Raw genomic sequence first — 22,090 nt, 5'->3', positions numbered from 1 at the left:
ATGAGTTAATGTTATGAAGTGTGCTACTGAAAACAGTTAAGACCAGGGACTTTGGAGTCAGATTGGCCCTGGGGAATTCAAATAATCTCTCCAAACTTCAGTTTCTCATCTGTAAATGGGCACAACGACTCTAAACTCATAGGTTGTGAGTATCTAATTAAATGTTGTAAGAGACCCTGAAGGACTTGAGGTGTGAGACACAGGCACTGTCGCTTTCAAATGTCCTGCCCCCTCAGGTGTGCCTCCTCACCTCTCTGCACCACTTAGCCCCTACCTCTTTCTCTTCAGCCCTCTCCATAAATATGGCCTGCCCAGCCTATGGCTGCTGATCCTCAGAACACTCCCCCCATTCCTCATAAAGTCCAGGCTGCCCACCCTCAGAATAACCCCTCTATTCTCATTTCAGAAACCAGCTGTACCACTCCCATAAAACACCTGCAAGGCCTTCCTCAAATTAGCAATCCTTTGCTCCTTCAGAACCTCCTCCTGCCAGGCTTTCGAGAAGAGTCTTAATTATGCTAACGGTGCTCTGGTTATTTTCTTGCACAACATAAAGCACAATAAAGTGAGCAGGTGGCACCGGGCCAGTTTGACAGACCCATTGTTATTGAGACAGGTGAAGCCTTCCTGCATACACTCCACCTTTCAGAGGTAACCCTAGTCTGAAGTGTGCACTTACTTTTTAAATTATCTATTTCAGTATTTTCATTTATAGTCTTACTACATATACAGTGTTGAACTCAGATAAATGGTTCCTGGTGGGAACATTTCTGCACTACTAAAGCTAATGAAGCTTAAGCTTGGGGTACCAAGCCCCAGCCTCACCCAAGCCTGGGCCTCCCCCCAGCGTCAGACGTCCCTCCACGGCCAGATCCCTCTCAGGCGCTCAGATCCCGGCCCCCACCCCTCCCAGGCCAGACACGCCCCGCCCCGCCCCGCTCTTGCTACCTCCTACGGCCAAAACGCCTCAAAGTTCCGGCCCCCCAATTCTAGTTACTCGCCACGCTCAAGGGAGCCTCCCCAACATCTGCCTGCCCCAGATCTGAGCTCTCTCCACAGGCCTCCCCTTCCCCCTACAACCCTGAGGCCCCTCCCAGTCGCCTGACGCCCCTCCCACGCCCAGGCCAGAGCCTATGCCTCAGTGTTCCGACCCCGTTCCAAGGCCCCTCCCCAACACTAGCCCAAGCACCTTCCCCCACGGCCTAGCCCCACCTCTGATCCTCCCAAGGTCTGGCCACTCCACACGCTTCGGAACCTCTCCTACATCTGTTCCCCCACACCCAGGTCCCCTCCCCACCACTGGACTCCCCCCCCACACACAGCCAGACCCACCCCCCCCCAACATACACACAGTCTCTATCCGGGCTCCACACATACCGCCTCCCCACGCTCGAGGCCCGCATCACGCCCGCCCCCGCTCCCACACGCTCCTGAGGCCCCTTTCAAGGCCTCTGGAGGTTTAGTGGCAGCAGTGTGGTTAATGAATGTCGTCAATTCAAAGAATATTTCAGACTGGGCACTGCACAGGAAAAGGCGAAACACCCTGAAATCTTGCTGCTGCTATATGAAAAACAATCTATAGAGGTTTGCCCAAACTTGGCAACACGCAAAACTTTTACAAGAGTTTAGCAATAGTAAATTGTGAAGCTGAAAGCAAGTTTTCTAAACTATGAGTAAAATGTTTTTAAAAGACTGAGTCAGTCACGCTAGAAGATTGTTGTCTTCTGTCCTTTCTCATAGAAATTACTCTACTTTTACATATTCTAATTTAAAATATTCTAAATCACTATCATATGAAGCAGTGGCTATGATTATGCAGTTGTTACCAGTAACATTAATATTTTGATAGGCAATTAATTTTAAAATTTACTTTTTCAATTGTTTTGCTTTGTCATTCTAAATAAATATGAACTTTCAAACAAACTTGGTATGTTCATAATTTCCTGTTCTTTTTTTAGAACTTCCGGCATGGGCCGGCTTCAGCTCCCACTTCCGGGATGTGCCCGTGCCGGTCTTCTGGGGCAGAGGCGTCTGCTCTGAGGGACACACGTGGGGCATCGCTGCTGGGCGCCATGTTTGCACAACTTCAGCTTTCAGGAGCACTGCGGGTTGTTTTCGAAGGCCGGTGTACCAATTAGAAAGGGAAAGGAGACCCGAGCACCCCAGTCGGCCCAACCTTAGGAGCCTAGAAGGTCATAGTCACCATGATGAAAAAGTGAAATACAACAAACTCCACCCATCTCTAGCGGCAAAACTGGCTCTCCAAGTGCTTTGTGGTCGAGGGGATGGCTTCAGACCCTTGCTGTGGAAAATCCCAAGGTTGATCACGATAAGTTAATAGATTAATATTTTACTAGTGTATTAAGAACTTGAAGGCAAAGTATAGCTTTCTAGACTTCATCAAACTACAAGATATTTTAATTTTACAGGAAAAAAGTTAAAACTGCTACTCAATATTCTTAATATGATTTTCCCCCATTGTTTACTAAACTTCAATAGTTCTTTTTAGTTTGGTAAGCACTGCTTGGAAGTACTTGTTATTCTGTTTTGTAGTCTGAATGGAATAGAACATAACACTAGCTCCCTTTGTTTACTGGTAAAACTGCATAACAAATGACTGCAAAATGTTGCAGGGTTTTTCAATTAGCTACTGCTGGTGACAACAAAGATTTTGTCCAGCTTTGATGCATTTGAATCCAGATTTCAGGTGGCCACAAGTTCAATGCAGTCTTTAACAGACAAGTTTCTAGAAACTACTGACATCCGTAGTCACATTCTATGCTAACCAACGCAGAACTTAAGAGTGGTTTAAAAGTAGACCCTTTCCAATCATAGCGCCTTTGGTCTCTTGAGCCACTATTTTCAGTCTTTCAACTTTAACATCAGTGCCAGGAAAAACATTCTTTTTTTCTATTACTGCCAAATAAGTAATTCTCCTTATCAGACAATCTTATTATAGCTAACATGTATAAAGATGTAGATAAACAAGTTTGATGGAGAGACATTTCGTGGAATGAGAGCCACTGGTTCTAGAAAAGAAATCCTTTTTATAAATTATGCTCTAATCTAAAATCTGGGTATGTATTTGACTTCATCAGCTCAGTTTAACTGGGGAAGAAATGGCAGGGGGGAATTTATGACTGTGGCATACAAATGTTTTAAACTTATGTTTCTGTCATGGACCAACTCTGACCCCCCCAATCTAAGAAAGCTATCTCACTACCCCATGACTCTCTACATCTAGGCCACTTCATGTGTCAGTCAGTCAATACTTGAAATATTACATCATTTATTTCTTGTTCCTACTCATTGTCCCCATCGTGATGTTAAGCATTCAAGGCAGGAGCTTTGCATTGCCGGGTTCAGAACCCCCAGTTCCTGGAAAAGTGCTGGAATCGTAGTGAGATTCAAAATATGTGTTGAATTAGTAAATAAAGATCAAGTAATTATATTAAAATGAAAATACTTTGAAAGTTGTAAAATCAGATTTAACTTATTAAATTAAAAAAGCATGGTACACATAGTACATTTCAACAATTGGCACCCTAGTGAAAATAAAATATACACTTTTATTGACACAAAATAAATATTATCATTTACACAAAAATTACACACACAAGCATGCACACCAAAGAGAAATACATATTTTTAAAATGTGTACAAACTGTGAACATACTAAAAACTATTGAATTGTACACTTTAAATGGGAGAATTGTATGGTACATGAATCATATCTCAATAAATCTGTTTTAAAATCACATTAAAAATAAATCACATGCACAGGTGGTGAAGAGTCGGCTCTGGGGCCAGGCAGCCCCTTCCGGCTGTGTGGCCAGGTGCCCCTTAATCTCTTTTCCCCTCATTTTCCTGAAATTGGGCGATCAGAGTCCTCCCTGGAGAGGTTGTTATGAGGATGACATGAGTGAACACGTGGAGTATGCTGGAAGACAGGCCTCCAGATGTCCAGCACTAAGGCTGCTGCCACTGTGGATGAAGCTGCTGTCACCCAGAGAGAGGAGTGCTAGTGCCCTTGAGGGGGTCATAGCCTGAGGGTGAGACACACATCAACAGATAACCTCAATATGATGTGCTTAGTGGGGGCCTGTGTGACCAGGTGGATAAAGGAGTGGCCTAAGATGGGGAACTCTGCAACAGAGACAGGTGAGGGGATGGGGTGAGACAACGGGAAGGTTTATCTTAGAAGTTGTTTACTGTGAAGTGCCTGTAGGAAATTAAGGGAGATGTGCCCAAGAGAGACTTCAAGGATAGGGTCGAGTTGAGGGCTGAAAAGTCTGGATGATGAGGGAGGTGAGCAGTAGCGGGTCAAGGGTGCTAAGGGAGCTGTGGGGTGGGCGGAAAGCATTACTGGGCTGTAATAGAGCGGAATGAAGAAGGGTGGGTGAGAAGGGACGTCACCCGGCATCTCAGTTCTGTAAACCCTTTTGGCTTCTCTCCTCTTGCACAGGGTCTGACCCTTCGAAGGACGTTCTCAGATGCACCTCTAACAATGTCTCTCCCCTGCTGGAAGCCCTCCCAGGGTCCAAGGTCCCCTGCCGGCTTTCTGGCCTCACCCTACGCGGCCCGCCTCCACCTGCCCGTTCTGGGGCCGCCCCTCCGCCGGCTCGCTCGCCCCCTCCGCTTTGGCCTGCTCTGAGCTCACCGCTGTGCTGTCCCTTCACCTCAGCTATCCCTCACAGCCTCTCAGGTCCCAGTTACTGAGGACCACGACCTCCAGAAGACCCTGATCATCACGGCGGCCCGATCGGACGAACGGATGGACAAAGACTCCGGCAACAAGTTAACCGGAGACCCGATTGTTACAGGAAGCCGCAGAGGAGCGCGAGGAGCGGCTGCTTGACCGGCACTCGGGTGAACCGGCACAGCCAATCCGCGCGAAGAGGGGCGGGACTGCTTCGCGACGGGAAAGCCCTGCCCACACTGCCTAGGCCTCGCTTCGACGGCGGTTCACCCACGGTCCCGCCTCTACGGCGGTCTCTTGGCACTGATTGGCTGGAAGCCACCACAGTCCTGCTCCGATTGGCTGTTTCTTGGCCCCTTGCATCAGGTGTGGAGGTTAGGTAAGGTCATGAATGGCCTCTTGTAAGGGGCTTCCTAGAGGCGGATGGAATTGGCAAAAGGGAGCAGGCCTTCACTCCAGACTCCCGAGGGGAGTGGCTGCTCCAGAGTCTCACTTCCCCTTCTTGAGTCCCCCACCTCGTTTCCGTATCCCCTGGTCCAGAAGGATCTTAGATCCCGCAGCGCGAAAGGCTTCTCCCTGCATCTCCCCAACGCGCAACGCGCGGAAGTCAGCCGAGGCCGAGTTCCGGGAAAGTGAGCCCTTCGTCCTCAGACTGCTACCAACCTTCAGATGGTCGTCCTTGCCCCTGTCGTGCACAAGCTCACCTCCTGCTCTCACAGACAGGCAGGCGAGCAGGGTCAGGCTGCCGTCCTTCCCCGGTCCTCAAGGGGAGTGAGCCCCAGCTCTATGGCCTCAAGACCCTGAGCACACGTAGGGGGACTTGAGGAATATGCAGAGAGAGGACGACAGCAGGGGACTCCTGAGGGGGCAGCACAGGAAGTGGGTTCAGGTGGGGGTTCAGTGTTTCTCATCGGATAAGACACCCTAGAAACCTGGGAGAGGCCTCAAAAGACATGTTCTCTCTGCTCTTCCTCTGGTTCTCTCACGAAGTATTTCCCTTCCTCTACTAGAGCCCTCAAAATAGGCAATCTCAGCCTTCTACTGATGTCTGTGACATTCAGCCCATCTTACAAGATAGGAAAAAACCATGTATGCTCCCGCTATAGGCCGGGCAAGATACTAGCCACCTCCCTCTTAGTTTACCTCCAGTCAGTCTTAGATAACTCCTGTATTATCACCTTTCCTCAGGGAAATTAATGGTTTTGAGGATGCATCTATGTTCATCACAGAGCAATAGGTAATGCTTGGAGAAAGGGGAAAGCACAGTTTGAGAGTGCAAGGAGCTGTGGCAGTGACTGATGTGAGCAGAAGAGGGAGTCTTGGGTGTGGGTGCTGGTTTTCAGGCAGCCACTCTTGGCAACAGACTTCCCTCCTTCCACACAAGGTCCTTTGTACCCTTTGCAGTACTGAGTCCAGAAAGGGAAGAAAGAGTTCAGAGCTGGATCTTGCAGTTTTCTCTCTCTCTTCTTTTGATACCTCCAGGCTCCCATCTGCACCCACCCAACAGCCTGGCTCTGTTGTCACCCACTCCTCCCAGGCTTTCATCACCTGGGGTTTGATTTCCCTGTAGGTCTCAGTGCCTCTTACCCAGCTCTCTCATTTGGTAGGTAAGAAATCAGACCCAAATAGGTGGCTTTAGGGGTTCTGTTGAGAAATTATGTCCAAGAAGCAGGGTAAGTGGCCAGCCCTCCTTGAAAGTGACTTCCTGCAAACGGCCTTCACTGCCAGTCCAGCTCCTCAGGAATCACACCTTGAGAGAGCAATTGTTCCTCCTAAAAACTCATAAGGAATAAAAGGACAGTTTATTAAATACTTCTTAATATACAAAGGTCCTAAAGTTTTCTACACCCATGACCATTTATAAGTATTCAGTTTAATACCTAAGAAGATAAATTCATTAACCTGGGAACTGACACTGCATCACTTCCAGTGTAGAAGGCATTGCTGCTAGCCACTGAGTGTGTGGCCAGCCTTTGGGGCCTCTCAGAGAGGACAGACACAGTACTCAAGCATGGTGCCCATACACATACAGCCAACTTTGGCAAAAAGAGGAGATGAGGTGGTGACTTACCGTTGTGCTTGCAGAAGTTACACACAGGAAGCTGGGCTCCCTGTCCCTGGTTCTGCCCCAGGCTCAACCTATCCCCTACCTTGGACCAATATCAATACCACCTGGCTCAGATGAAGTTCTTTCTACCTGTTAAAGGTGATATTACCTAAGGCTGATAGGGATGGGAATGGTGGATCTCTGAAGAGGGCAGAAGCTGCAAGGCGGGGCAAAAGCACTAGCGCCTTCTAGAGAGGTGGATCTGAGGTCCTTTCCATACTTCCTGGAGACTTTCCAAAGCAAAGATGGCACTTGGGACCTAAAAGGTCCCCTTGCTACAAGTGCCTGCTTACTTGCTGCTTATTCCCCACTATAGCCTGACAGGGCAGAAGAACTCAGGTGAGGAGTCTGAAAACTTGGGCTGAGTCCCCACTCTGCTATCCAGGCACAGTGTGACCTTGAGCAAGACCTTTCTCCTCTCCGGAATGCAGTTACCCCATGGGGGGGGTCTCTCTAATGGTAACCCCCTTTCTCGAATGCTGCAGATCTCACTGTGTGTATATCAGGGCCATTCCCAGCTACAACACAAGTGAACTGAGTAGCATAATCAGATGTCATCATCACCACAAACATTCAAAGTTAGACTCGGTCATGGTTCCCATTTATGGATGAGCAAACAGGCAGGAAGAAGGTAAGTCCCATTGCTCAAGTGCACATAGCAAGTAACTAATAGAGCCTGGATTTGACTCCAAAGTATGTGCTAGTAATGTTTCTCCTGAATCTTGAGGTTAACAAACTTTCCTCAAATTGGGTCTGGGAGGCATTCATTCCACAAATACATATTGAGGGCTGACCATGAAGCAGCCCTGTGGCCCAGTAGCACCTCCATTCCAAACCTCAAGGGTAAATCCTGTCCTTATTCCCTTTTACAGGACAGGGAACTGAAGCTCAGGATGATGAAAAAGCTATTTAAGATCAGCCAGTAGCAGAGCTGGACTTGAAATCCAGCTCCTTCTGGCCCCAGAGCCCCTGGTCTTAAACTCTGTGCAGAAACTGCATCTTGAAAGCAGGGAGCACCGGAGAAGGTTTTCATGCAGAGATGCAACATGTTGGCACTAGGAATGCCCTTCCCCTTCCTACTCACCTGAATCTCCCCACCCTGCCTTTCACGGTCTTGGTCTGCCGCCTGACTCCTTGGTCTGTCTGGGAGACTCTGATGGCTTCTTGTCCTCACTGACTCAACAATGGTTAGTTTGCAAACTGACCCTTGTACACAGAGGGCAAGGAGAGACTGAAGAGAGAGGCAGAGCACTCCAGATTGGTAGGTGGCAGATTTAATAAGCAAAGGAACTTATTTATGAGGCATATCTTGGGCAGCCACAAGACGAGTAGTTTTCCGCATTTGCCTGCCAGAATCTTAAAAGTTTATATAGAGGCCTTAACTAGGTTTGGTCTCTGTACACAGTCCAGATGTTCTCAACAACACCTTACTCTCTCAAGGCTATGTCCTTGGAACAGTTCCCACTGTGAGAATGGTAGGCAGAAAGTACATTGTAAGGACAGGGGAGGGGGCGAGGAGCCAGCCTCCAATTGCCTGGGTACAGCTTGAAGTTCAATCAGCGGTCGTGTCCTCTTGATTACCTCCTCCAACAATAATTCAATCAAAATCTATTTATTAGTGTCCACGGCTGAGCATTGGGAATAAGGGAGGCATCATCCCTGCCTTCAGCTGGTTGCCATCCAGTGGGAGAAGCAGTGAAGAGAGGGACTGGGGAGAGGGGATAGCAGAATGGAGATGATGGGGTCATCCGGGGCCAAGGGCAGAGGCCTAAGGTATGTGGAGGGGAAGGGGCAAGAAGAGAATTTGGCCAGCACTGCATGAGATAGGCATGGGGGTCCACAGAGGGAGGCCACCTGCTCCTCATCCTCCTGACACACCCCCTACCTGTGTGAAGTAGGGGGAAGACCCGGGCTGGGCCTGGGTGCTTTGTGATTCCTGCTGTCAGTCTCCCTGGGCTAAGTGGGTGATCCTGAGGGATGCCCAATGACCCCAGCCCTCCCCTTCGATGAACACCCAGTCTGAGGAAAAGCACTGGGACCAATGAGCAAATGGAGCCTCAAGGCCAGTCCCTGACTCCTCTTCGACTCACCTGTTGCCAGGATCCCCCCACCCCGGCCACGGAAATGCTAGAACCCCCACTGTTGGCACAAGAACCCAGAAACACCCCGTCCCCCTTGAGCACCCTTCAGGGCCCCTCTGTTAGGATCTAGGTGAGCTGAAGAAGCTGAAAGTCCACCTTCTCCTCGAGAGAAGGGTCTGAGGCCTGGCCCATCCCTCTCCTTGCCACCACCTAAGCCTCTGAGCTGGCCTGAGGTCACCAGGAGCACTACTCTGCACTGGGTGTGGCAGGGCGAGCTGTCTCCTTAAGAGCACACCAGGGAGAGAGAGGGAGCTGCAGGAGTCTCAAGGAGTCTGACCAGTTCCCTCCAGCCTGATGGTATTGTTCTGGGCGGGGCTGCTGGGTTTAAAAAGCCGGAACCCACCTAAGCTGACCACAGCCCCAGCAGCCTCCTCTGACCTGCACTCTGCACCCGGCTCTCAGGTAAGCTCAGGAGAACTGGCTCTCAGGTGAGCAAGTGTCTGCTAGGACTTCAGGGCTCCTAGGTGGGGGGATGGGGGCGGAAGGGTGGCCCAGAGTGCCAGTCTGAAGAAGGGGAGGTGGGTGCCTGGGTATTCTCAGTAACAGGGTGCATGTTTGGGGATTTTGAGGATTGGAGGCTGCCTGCCCTGTAACCACTGTCATATGGATGGTGGGTTGGGGGCTGGAGGAAACAGAAGCCAGCCTTTGGCTAAAGAATATGTAAAATGGAGTTGTGACCCTCATGATCCAGGAGTTCCAGGGTGGTGGAGGAGTAGAGAGAGACAGACCAGTCCAGCGGAGGGCCAACTTCAGAGGCTGCTCAAAGACGACAAACCCCCACCTTCAGAAGCAGCACGTTAATAGTCCCTCCTTTCTATGGCAATGAGACCCATGTATTTATGTATTTATTTATTGTAACACTTTTTTTTTTGAGGAAGATTAGCCCTGAGCTAACTACTGCCAATCCTCCTCTTTTTGCTGAGGAAGCCTGGCCCTGAGCTAACATCCATGCCCATCTTCCTCTACTTTATACATGAGACGCCTACTACAGCATGGCTTTTGCCAAGTGGTGCCATGTCTGCACCCGGGATCTGAACCAGCAAACCCCAGGCCGCCTAGAAGTGAATGTGCGCACTTAACCGCTGTGCCACCGGCCGGCCCCCATAACACATTTTAATGCTTAATATATGTTAGGCACTATTCTTAGGTTTGACATATAGTAAATCATTTAATTCAATCATAACTTTATGAGGTTGCTATTATTATAATTATCCTCATTTTATAGGATGCTGAAGCACAGAGAGGTTAAATAACCCACTGAGTCACACAGCTGTTAAGTGCTTGAGAAGGGATTAGAGTTTGGGGCAGTTGGGTCTAGTAGATATTAACAATGGGATCAGTATGAAACACTGACAGTCCCCATGCCTGCCTGCAGCTAACAATATGCAGAAAGCTCAACCACACAGCCACCCCAGGGACCAGTAAACTGGAACATGGATAGTTCCCATCTTAAGGAGAAGGGAACAATGTCCCACCAGGCAGTTTCCTGCCAATAGCAATCTGTACTCTGAGAGTGGAATTTGGGGCTGCCTGGAGCAGGGTCCTCGGCTGGGGCTGGGGTGGGAGGCTCTCTCCTTCTGTGGCAGGCAGCGCCCTCACTCCCTGCCTTCTGATGCTCAGCGCTGCTCAGCCCTGGGTGCACACTTTGTGGAGCCTGTCTTGGAATTCGGCCTGATAGTGCCCCAGGCCCAGACCTTTGGGAGTGATAGCCTGGGGGCTGACAACTGTGGCCCTTTGTGTAGGGGTTAGGAACGCAGGCACCAAAGCCTGAGTTAGAACAGCAGCCCTGCTCACCTGGTCAGGTGAGTCTGACCAAGCCTCACTTAACTATGTGCAACCACTGTTCTACGCACGTAACTGGTATAACTCCACAAGGCATTTCTATTATCATCTCTAGATGCGGAAACAAAAATTAGTAACTTTCCCAAGACCGCCCCATAGGCAAGTGCACCCTTGGGATTGGTGGCTTGCTCTCGCCACTAGGCTCTGTGAGCCTGGGGCAGGTCGGGCTGCCTGACCCCAGCCTGCACCTCCTCCCCTGCAGCCCTGCCCTGAAGCTGTGACATGGAGAGAGTGATCTGGGGCCTTTTGACGCTGGCAGGTGAGTCATCCCAGAGGTGACCCTGCTGCCATTCACCTGCCCACCAAGGCAGTGAAGACCAGGGCAGCATCTCCCCAAGGGGTCCTAATGTTGAATAAATGTGTTTTCATTTAAACTGTGAATTTAAAAAGAAAGATTGAGGAAATAATAGTACAGGTAGGAAGCGGATGTTGCAAAAATTATCCTGAGTAATTGAACTTTGGAAAACTGTAACCATCTGTTGGCATGAAGAGAAAAGCATTCCCTATTTCTTCAGGAAGCAGAGCATTAGCCAGGGTCTGTGTAGGAAGCTTCTCAGGAGAGGGTACAAAGATACCAATATGCCATCCCATTTCCAGTGCAAGACAGAGTAGCAGGAAGCCTGAGAAATAGCAGAAAGGGCTGTGAGTGGGGGACCACAGGCCTTGGGGTGGGAGACAAAATCTCAGGGTTCTTTGGGCCTGGGGATGGTATGAGGAAGGGAACCAGTGACCCCAGGGTGCCCCCCTCATTCATGACAAGGCTAGTCATCCTTGCCCCTCTGGGATGGGGTCTTGCCTGCTGACTCATTTTGAGACCAGTGTCATGAATTAACACCCAATCCCTCTGCTTTTTCCACCCAGGCCTGCCCGTCTTGAAAGCCAGTGACCTGTTTGCTGGTGAGGCCTCAAACTACCCTGCCCCTACTGCCCCACATTTTCCCTCCAAGACCTCACATCCAGCCTCTTGGTTCTGGCCCTTATTCTTTTTTGTTTTCTTTCCTGCAGATAAAAACGATCCCTTCTACTATGGTAAGAGCTGATATCCCTCACGCCCCCAACCCCTACCCTTGCCTATCTTGGACCTCTTTACTAGAGGTTGGTGAGGGGTGATGTGGAGCCCCCGTGTAAACAAAGTAGGGCTTGAAGGGGTGGGGAAGAAGGGGCAGGATGGGGCTGGGACTGGGGATTAAGGAGTCAGCTTGGTTGATGGAAAGAATGAAAGGCCAGCATGCAACATGGTCTTTGGGAGAACTTCATTCCAGCAGGGAGAGAAGGCGCCCACAGGATAGTTAGGAAGACTTCTGGGGAAGCGGGTAGAGGTGCTGGGCTGTTGGGCCCCCAGATACCTCACACCTAATCTCCTTCCTTCCACTGACTCTTATTTCCCTTCCCCAACACCAGCTCCCTGCTGCCCCACAGCCCCCTACGAAGGTTTCCTCTTCCTCCTCCTGGCACTGTCCTCCAATGTCCCCACATACCCCTCATCTTCCCCAGGCCTCAGCTCAAATGCCACTTTTCAGAAAGGGCTTCCTTGATGATCCTTCACACCCTCTTCTTTCTCTGTGCTCTTCTGCTTGTTTTTTCTTCCTGGGGCTTGTTCCCACCAGATATTATATGATGTGTTTATTTACTGGCTTGTCTTTCTCATTGCCTGGAATGTAAGTTCATCTGCACAAGCCGGTGCTTGTAAATATCTTTTGAATGAGTGAGGTGGAGCCAGGCTGGCGCCAGCTCCCTCTCTGTGCTCCCCTAGACTGGGCAGGCCTGCAGCTGGTCGGGATGATCTTTGCTGGGATCCTGTGCGTCGCTGGATTTGCCTTCGCCCTGAGTGAGTGGTGGAATTGGCAGGGCGTGGGGTGGGAAGAGGGATGGTCCAGGTTCCTTGGGCTCTTTGCACAGGCCAGCTCTTCCTCTCACAGGTGGCAAGTGTAAATGCAAGCACAATCAGAAGCAAAGGTGAGTCAGGGCCCCTGTTGTGTGCACCTCCAGCTGAGCAGAAGTATTTTGGGATAAAGTACTACAACAGAGGGAAAGAGGACAGCCTCCTGGCTGCTCCCTGGGCCTACAGTGAGGTTTGTTATTCACAGATAATCAACCCTGAAAGGCTCCAAATCAGGGAAAGCTCTGACCGTTGGTATTGTTTAAAGTGACAATGGAAGAATAGCAAGGAGTTACGCCCCCCGGGGAGGGGGCACTAGGAGTCTTGGTGGAGGAGGGCAGAGGTTGAAGGATATTAATCTCATGTGTTCCTTTCTCAGCCCCTTACCTGAGAAAGCCACTCCACTCATCACTCCAGGTGAGATGGGCTTCTTTGGGAGGCTTTCAGACACTTGGGCAGGGTGGCCATATAATCTGAGATTTAAGAAATGTTATGCCATTTGTAAGGTGGGACTGTCCTGAGCCAGCCCAGCCATGGGGTCAACTGATGCTGAGCGGGGGGTATCTATGTAATGACCGTGTCTGTGAGGACCTGACCCCACTGTCTCTGCAGGCTCTGCCAGTACCTGCTGAGCACAGGAGCAACTTTGTAGCACTCTGGCGCCAGTTCCCACGCTGCTGGCTCCCCACTTGGGGGCCTGACCCTCCATGATGGCCTTTCTCTCCAAAGGTGAGCCTTTAGGCTCCCTTCTGATCAGGAGGCTGTCCAACGCTTATTTGTAAATTAAACCGGTCTCACTCTTCCTGCCTGTGGTGCTGTGACCCTCTGTGGATCTGCTTGAGGATGACCAGGCTGTGCTGGGACACTGACATCTTGCTCAGGAAAGCCCAGGCCCTCAGCTGGGAGGAGGGATGATCTTTCTAGATTGCTAATGCTTCCTGTAGCCACGTGTCTGGTGTCTGTCCTGAGACCCACTCCTAGCATACCCCCCACTTTGAGAACTTCCTGATAATTGGTCTCCTGACCCCTGCCTCATCCATGCACTGTGTGAGACACGAAAATATTCTATCAAAGGACCTTACAATTTCTATAGCTTGCCTAGAGACCCTGAAGTCCCAATGACCTAGGTACTCGTGATATCTTGTAACCTAGAATGGTCCCCAATGGCTCACCCTCCACTAAGACCCTACCTCACTCAGTGAGCGCTCTCCGTCGCTCAACCCAACCCAGGAACTGCAGCAATTCCTTCACTGACACCCCCTCATAAACCCTATATAACCCCCAGACTAACCCATGGACCCTGCCCCAACCCTAGGTAATTTCCCCATGAGAGCCCCTGTGAGCTACATCCCAAGAAGCCCTGCATATTGCATTTTATAACCAAAAACCATCCATGCAAATCTAGAGCCCTCAGTATATCCAAAGTCCACTCCTGGAACACCTCACTTGAAAGGTCCCAGCGTGCCTGGGGTGGGGCTAGGGAAGTGCCTGTCCCACCGTGGCAGCCTGTCCATCCTGCAGCCACACCCCTCTTGCCAACCTCCACAGCCCAGGGAAGGAGCTGAGGCACACTCAGCCCAGCCACTGCTCTGCGCAGAGACCCTGGATGGGAGCAGGCTGGCACAGCAGAGGTCTGCCCTGTTCCTGCCAGGCAGTGGCTCACAATCTGAGTCTGGGTCTGGGTTGATGGGGCAGCCACCTGTCATGGCGTTACTTCAAGCCAGCTCTCTAATGGTGCATTGCTACAAACCACTTCTCAGGGTGGTGCCAGATCCTGAGGAAGTATGATGTGTCCTAGATTCCGGGTCCCCCAGACTTCCAGTCCCCTGACTGGGCTGGGGTCAGGAAGCTGAGGACCCTGCCTCTCGGTCCTCCGTAGCTCATCCTAGGCCCTGAGGTCTAAAAATGAGGTTCGTTGATCTTCTTAGGGCCCTTGAAGCAGGACACGTAAGCCGGGGAGTGGAGGGCTCCAAGGCTGGCCACAGGCTGCAGCAGGAACTCCAAGAGTGGGACTCCAGGACACCTGGCTGAAAGTGCAGCCACTGTCTAAGGTGGGGGACGAGTGTGGCAGGGAGCCACGGGGGTGGCTCACTGTGCCCAGCTCATCACCCACCAGGACCAATCCTGTAAGGCCTTTGAGGCCCAGCATTCCGAGCCGGATGCATGCTGTGAAGAAAATAAAACGTGTGCTGCAGCGGCTAGGGTGCCTGGGCAGCAGTGGGTAACGTGGTCAGCTCAGGACGTGGCATTTGAGCTGAATCCTCTAAAGTGAACGATGAGAGGCGCCAGCCACGCAAACATCTTTCCTGGCATAGGGAACAGCTCGGGCAAACAACTCGCGGGGACACTGGCCTTGATGCTTTTTGAGGGCCAACGGAAAGTCAGAGTGCCTAGAACGTAGGCTATGAGACCAAAGAGGAGGCAGGAGCGGCCACTACAGGGAGAAACACTGCCCACTTCCGCGTTGGGAACCAGTCGGGTAACCCGGGAGCCGCGCGGGAGGCGGGAGGGAGGAAGGCGGGAGCGCGCAGGGCGCCGGGCGCAGGGGGAGCCTCGGGGACGCGCCCCCGCGTCAGAGCCGCCCAGAGGCGCCTTCTGAGCTCGCTTTTCCGCCGCGAGGAGTGGGGTGCAAGTCCCTCTCCTCCTTGGACAAGGGAAGATGCCGGCGTGAGTGGATTGCATTTGAGAATGTAAAAATAAGCTCCGTCTAAGAAAGCAAAGCCTCTGGCCATTCGTGGGGCTGGAGTGTGCGACACGGAAGCGATCTTGTCGGAACGCCCCCTTCTGAGTGACTGACAACTGCTTTCTTAGTGAGAAACGGGTCACTCCCGTCACAAGCTGTTTGAAATCCTATCACTAAGAAGGAAACCCGATCCTTGCCTGGGGACCTAAGTCACTTTGACCCGAGATTCAGCCTCGCTTCCATCTCGGGCGCCCAGCTCGGGAAGGGAGGTTTCTGGACACAACATTCCACATCCATCTTAACGTTTTAGTCCCCGGCCCCACTTCGCGGTGGAGACCAGGTATATAGAGCCCTGCTCTGCTTTCAGCATGCCAAACACAGCTTCATTCAAATTTAGCCTGAGCAAATTCCACAGTTCCCTCAAGTCCTATGAACAACCACTCTGGAGTGAGGGGCCCCACGACCACCACACACCCACAACGTGTGCGTCTCCCCCATTGCCCAGCGTCAATGAGGCTGACTCCGTCCAATCACTGGCTCGTGCCTGGTGGTTTAGGCTGATTCTGCCTGTCCAAGGCTGGGGCAGAGGGCCCATGGAGACGTCTGGAAGGCCTGGGTTAATCATGGGTGGCAGAAGTCAGGGACTGTGAAGGGGGGTGGCGGGTGTGGACGACCATGAGGGATGGAGTCTGTGTTAGCCTGTGAGGTTGGCAGCTGGGTCCTGGGGTCGGGGTACTGATTCCCAAGGGAAATAAGCTCTCCTCTTTCCCTCCCAGGAAAGAACGCAGGAGCGGAATGGTAGCGGTAGGATGAGAGCAGTCTGCCCAGGCTTCCTTGTGTGGAATTACTCACTGTGCCTCAGAGACCCCTTCACTGGGCCTATCTACCCTGGAGTGGGGATGGCTTCAGTCACAATTCCTTCCTCTTGTCATCTTCTCTCAGATGAGGGGCTGCCCAGGAAAGAACCAGAGGAAGCAAAGGGTAATTTCCACTTCACTGAACACTTAGTGTGTGACCAGGCACTGTTATAAACACTTCACACGTGAACTCCATTTTCTCAGCAATCTATTGAAATGGGGACTTGTATTGTCCCCTTTGTGCCAAGAGCAGACCGAGGATCTAGGGGTTCTTACAGGCCGTCTCACTCCTGAGCCTGTTTCTGAAGGACTGGGCTACACTCCCTTTCTGGTATTTATCACTATCTGAGAGAGAACTCAGTGACTGTGCTTGCTTGGGGACTATATATCCCTCCTGCCTTTTTAATTTAAACAATCTTATTTTTTTTCTCATTGTAAACATCTTTCATCTTATTACAGAAAACATGAACATTACAGAAATATCTCACTTAAATTGGTAAACCAATTTCTAATCCAGCACCCAGAAATAATCAAGGTTAAAAGTTTCACATAATATTCTATAATTCTATTATACATATTTATATATATATGACATATATATAGTATTTTCTAGTTCTCTGGAGATCCAGCCAGATTGTTACATGAATCAATAGTTCATTACTTTGTATTGCTGAGTAGTATTCAGAGAGTGCTTTTAAAATAAGGGCCTATTAACTTAAGAAAGTTATAAGGTTTATTCTAAGACTAGTGGCTTGAAAATACTGTAATATTTGTTTCCCAGAAGATAGCAGCATCTTACCCTCAGTTTTTGTGTAAAATACTATAAAACCCAGGGTAAGAAGTGAGGGCTAACCGCTAACACCAGGGAGCATGACTGGGGCTCTCCTGGTTGATCACTGGTTAGGTCCTGTGCCTGGCTCTTTAAACGGATTTATTACTCAAGTCTCAACCTACCCATCAGAGGAATATTCTTAAGGCAAGGTCAGATCAACTCTGCTCAAAATGCACCAAAGATGCCCTATTTATCTTACAGAAGATCCCCTTAACATAGCCTGTAGGCCCTATGCCTGACCCCAGGTCCCACAACTGTCAACTCTCTAACTTCACCCTTTTGCTCTCCCGCACTCACCCTGCCGCCTCCTAGCTGTTATCTGAACACAGTGCAGGCTGCAGCCTTCACCTCAGGGCACTCACATCCCTCCCTCTGCTCGACATTGTCCAAATTCCCCAGTTCCCTTTCTCTAGGCCCTTTCAGGTGGCCTCTGGGGCCACTCTACGACTGCACCACCAACACTTGTTCTTCTCATCACTATTGGCTGCTGCTTCTCCTTGTACTCAGCCCTAACTCACATACTATTTATAGTGATTTATTTGTTATGGTCTCCCACCCCCACCAGAATGTAAATTCAAACTGGCGCCTGCAGAATTTTCTGACTTTCGCTCACAGATTTGGCTGTTCTCAAATTGCCATTTTATGATTTCCACTGAGTATATATTGGCCATTTTGAGCCTCTCGTGTTCTCAGGGTAGTTTTTAGAAATCTGGTTGCATTCCTTCCACCAATCCCCTCACAGATGATAACAGCACATGGGTCTTGTAGTTACCCCATGCTACGATGTATGTACACAATATCTGGTACTCTATCAAAACTATCCAGGCATAAAAGACAAACTTAGACCAGAAAGACAACATAAACACAGAGAAGATGCAGATATTGGAATGACCAGACCAAGACTTTAAAATAACTGTGATTAATATGTTCAAGGAATGAGATGATATATGGAGATTTTCAGAAGAAAACTGAACCTATGTGTGGCGGGTTAAATTGTCCTCCAAAAAGGTATGTTCAAGTCCTCACCTCCAGTACCCGAGACTGACCTTATTTTGCAATAGGGTCTTTGCAGATATCATTGATCATTTTAAGATGAGGTCATACTTGCTTAGGGTGGGCCCTATTCCAGCAACTGGTGTCCTTCTAAGAGGAGGAAAATGTGGACACAAGGAGAAGGCCCTGTGATGATAGAGGCAGTGATGGGAGTGATGCAGCTGCAAGCGAAGCAACACTAAGATTGCCGGCAGCCACTGAAGCTGGGAAGAGGCAAGGAAGGATTCTTCCTCGGAGACTTAGGGGAGCCACGGCCAACACCCTGATTTTGACTTCTCGCCTTCAGAACTGTGAGAACATTAACTTTTTTACATTATGTAAAAAAAATTAAGTGGAAATTTTAGAACCAAAATTTCTACCTGAAGTTAAGAACTTAAGTGATGTTTGACAACAAATTAGACTTAGCTGAAGGGAATGAGTGAATTGGGAGATAGATAATAAGGAATATCAAGACAATATAAGAAGGAAAAATGCATTAAATAAAAATCAACATTTAATAATGACTAAAAAAATAAACTTATACTAAACCTGCAGTAAATGGTAATTCTCCTAATTTAATCAAGGGTATGCACCCAAAAACAATCGGTATTTTAATGGAGGAATAAGGAAGCTTTCTCTCTGAAATTGGGAATAAGATGAGGATGCCCTCTGACCCCAACTTTGTTCAGCATCATCTTTCTAATGATAAAAAATTTACCAGGGCCAGCCTGGTGGTGTAGTAGTTAAGTTCAGTGCACTCCACTTTGGTGGCCTGGGTTCATGGGTTCAGATCCTGGGCACAGATCTATACATTGCTCATCAAGCCATGCTGTGGTGGCATCCCACATACAAAACATAGAGGAGGATTGGCACACCTGTTAGCTCAGGGCAAATCTCCCTCACCAAAATAAATAAAAAAATAAATAAATAAACTTATCCAAGAGCAGACAACAAGGCAAGAAAAGAACAGTGTACATAAGGATTAGGAAGAAATTAATGAAACTGTCATTATTTGCAAATGGCATTTTTTTGGTATGTAAAAAAAATCCAAACAAGCTACATTTAAATTAAAATAGATAAGTGAATTTAGCAAGGCCACAAAAATCCAGTTTTTTAATCCTAGTAGTTCTAGTTCCAGCAACAGACTCTCAGCAAATGAAATAAAAGACAGCATGTAAAATATAATACTTAGAAACAAATCTAATGAAATATGTGCAAGAATTTTTACACATAAACTAAAAACAAAACAGATGCCTTAAGAGTCTTACAATTTGATGCATCTGCCAACACCCAGAGCATGAAGATGGTCTTAGCACAGTGAGCTTAGTAGCCCACAGGAGCTTTTTTGAGGAAGATTAGTCCTGGGCTAACATCAGCTGCTAATCCTCCTCTTTTTGCTGAGGAAGACTGGCCCTGAGCTAACTTCTGTGCCCATCTTCCTCTACTTTATATGTGGGACACCCGCCACAGCATGGCTTGATGGCTTGATAAGTGGTGTGTAGGTCTGTGCCTGGGATCTGAACCAGTGAACCTGGGGCCACCAAAGCAGAGTGCGTGACTTAACCGCTAGTCATCAGGCCAGTCCTCCCCAGGAGCTGCTTTTTGAATAGTAAATAGCTCTCTGCTGCAGAAGACATGGCCTTGATTCCCAACACTCACGGTCTGAGCTATGACTGTTTAAGGAGAATTGTCAGAGATACCACACAAAACCATTTATGAACACAGACACCTCCATGCCGGGACGTGCTATGTCCTTTGCAGCAGATGGCACAGCAGCTTGCAGAATTGCTGCAGCCTTCTGGTCACCTAATAATTGGGTAGTATTTTCAAGTGTAAAATAAGCTTTCTCCAAAATCCTAAATGTTTTACCAAAATTTATGCCCTTTCTTAATGATGGAAAATCTTGACCTTTACTTTGGAGAAAATGTCCCAGTTCTGCCCAAGGTCAGAGGTCAGCAAACATTTCCTGTGAAAGCTCAGATAGTAAACAGGATAGGATACATTAGGCTCTGTGGGACACGTGGTCTCTGATGAAACTACCTATCTCTTGGCCAAAGTAGCACAAGAGTAGCCATAGACAAAATATAAATGAATGGGCATGGCTGTGTACCAATAAAACATTATTTACAAAAACAGGCAACAGGCCACATTTGGCCCATGGACCCTAGTTTTAGGATCCCTGCCCATGACTATTAGACACTAAAAAGTTCCCTTACATGGCAAAGCCCTGAATTCTTCCTCCCTCTAGCACACGTGTGTCTTCCTAGGGCATCCAGAGTACTTGCTGCTTCCCCCCCACCCCACCCAAGTCCAATGAGCACGTCATCAATATAGTGGATCATGGCAAGATGATCATTATCTTTCTAGACCCTACTGTAAAAGAGAACGGAAGAGTTACACAGCCCTGAAAAAAAACAGGGAATGTATTCTGATGCTCGTGTTATGAGATGGTAAAATGGTTTTTGATCTCCTGCTTGATGCTGATCGAAGAGGACGTATTTGATACTACATTAAGCACTGAGTTGTGATTGGGGAAACTACTTGCTTAAGTTCCTGGTTGTCTGCTATCATCTGCCAGAATCCATCTGCTGTTTGCTGGGACCAGACAAATGAAAAGGACATATACTTGCCTTTTTGAGTCTTCAAGCCTGGCCCTAACCTCAGACTTTGCGCACACATCTCACCACCTCTCCTTATTCACTGTCTTGGATGGGGAATGCAATTTGAGAGGTTCCTCTTGGCTTTCCTACCTTTATGGCTCTTACTTCACAAGCCAGGGACCCAGTGTGAGGGCTCTGTCAACTGCCTAAGGTACCCCTTCCTACTAATTCACATGGGGAGATAACCGGAGGGGTCTGCAAACCTGTTTGACCCACAGTCAGACAAACTGGGTCTGGGAATCCATTTGTATCACCTCCCCTGGTATCAATGTCGACTCAGACCTCATATCCAACAGCACTCAAGAGACCCGGGTCATTTCATTCTCCTGGCCTCAAAGGGGAAGATTTATAGATTATATACAATTGTTGCAATGTTGCCAGGCCGTTCCTCCTCTTCAATTGATGGTCTCTGGGTGAGACCTGGCTCAGTTCTGGAAAAAGAACAAGATCCTGATTTTTAATCAGCTTTCTGTCCATATAGCCAAAAAGGAGTTAAGACCTGAGAGCAGAAGGCTAATGGACGTCATAGCTGTGCCATGTGTGGCCCCTGGACACAGAGTTCCATTAGCCTTCACCACAGACCTGGCTAGGTCAAGGCCCCTTACTGACTTTTGGACTTTGCAGCCTATTATGGCAATCATGCTTACCTCACATCTGATGATTGCCACTACCTGGCCTCTGTTCTTCTGGAATCCTTTTATCCCTATTTTCTCCTATTGCCAACTCTGACTGAGATGAGAGCTTCCATTAAGCTTCTCAAAATTCTGGTGCACCCTACTAGCTCATTCCTTATCAATTTAGCAAGCGTTCTTGGGCCCTTCCAGGGAAACTTTTCCAGTTTTTTCTGGCCTTATATACTAAATCTTTCCTAGCAGGCCCATCTCCGAGTCCTCCAACCCCTTTCTCAATATCAAGCATCTCTCCCTCCTGTAGGTCACCGTTTCCAGACTTCAAGGATTAACTCCAGCATATTACTATGATAGACTGCAAGCATTTTGCTCATAATTTAAATCCTGAGTCAAGAGAGATACCCCACACCAACTGTTTTATACTCAACCCTCTGTTTCAGCATCCTCAAGGTCCTCTCATGTGCTGACTCTGGTTCATACATACCAACCAGGACCTTCAGCTTTTTTGGCAAAATGTCAGTTTCCTCCTACAGTGGGGACTCTCTTGTCATCTCATGCTTGGTCCTGATACTAGTTTTCTGGAACAGAAAAGTCAAACTTTTAAGGGGCTAGACATGTAGGTTTCACAGGCCAAGGCAAATTTTAAAGTTTCACAAAATTTTTTTCTGGGTGGGTGGGGGGTGATGAAGATGGGTTCTGAGCTAACATGTTCCCAATGTTCCTCTATTT

At 48.9% G+C, this 22,090-nt stretch overlaps 1 protein-coding gene and 1 long non-coding RNA gene across 3 annotated transcripts; one reads left to right on the top strand and one right to left on the bottom strand.

Annotated features, from left to right (window-relative positions):
• The first annotated feature begins 7,745 nt into the window (after positions 1 to 7,745).
• Positions 7,746 to 13,470, top strand: FXYD4 (FXYD domain containing ion transport regulator 4). 2 transcript variants are annotated; one of them, XM_003363644.5, is made up of 8 exons: positions 7,746 to 9,349; positions 10,992 to 11,048; positions 11,651 to 11,686; positions 11,795 to 11,818; positions 12,543 to 12,617; positions 12,709 to 12,745; positions 13,048 to 13,085; positions 13,281 to 13,470. In XM_003363644.5, exons 2-8 carry the CDS (start codon positions 11,012 to 11,014, stop codon positions 13,298 to 13,300), a joined length of 267 nt encoding a protein of 88 aa, XP_003363692.1. In that variant the 5' UTR covers positions 7,746 to 9,349; positions 10,992 to 11,011; the 3' UTR covers positions 13,301 to 13,470. The 2 variants fall into 2 exon arrangements, with proteins under 2 accessions (XP_003363692.1, XP_070084858.1); XM_070228757.1 differs by lacking the exon at positions 7,746 to 9,349 and adding an exon at positions 10,845 to 10,888.
• On the bottom strand, positions 12,028 to 16,303 carry LOC138916426 (uncharacterized). The gene is made up of 2 exons (XR_011423678.1): positions 16,204 to 16,303; positions 12,028 to 13,141 (listed from the first exon to the last, which is right to left on the bottom strand). It is a non-coding gene; the product is annotated as an uncharacterized lncRNA (long non-coding RNA).
• Positions 16,304 to 22,090: the final 5,787 nt, after the last annotated feature.

Source organism: Equus caballus, chromosome 1, assembly GCF_041296265.1.
Source record: "Equus caballus isolate H_3958 breed thoroughbred chromosome 1, TB-T2T, whole genome shotgun sequence".
Classification (NCBI taxonomy): domain Eukaryota; kingdom Metazoa; phylum Chordata; class Mammalia; order Perissodactyla; family Equidae; genus Equus; species Equus caballus.
This window is presented reverse-complemented; position numbering and strand designations above follow the sequence as displayed.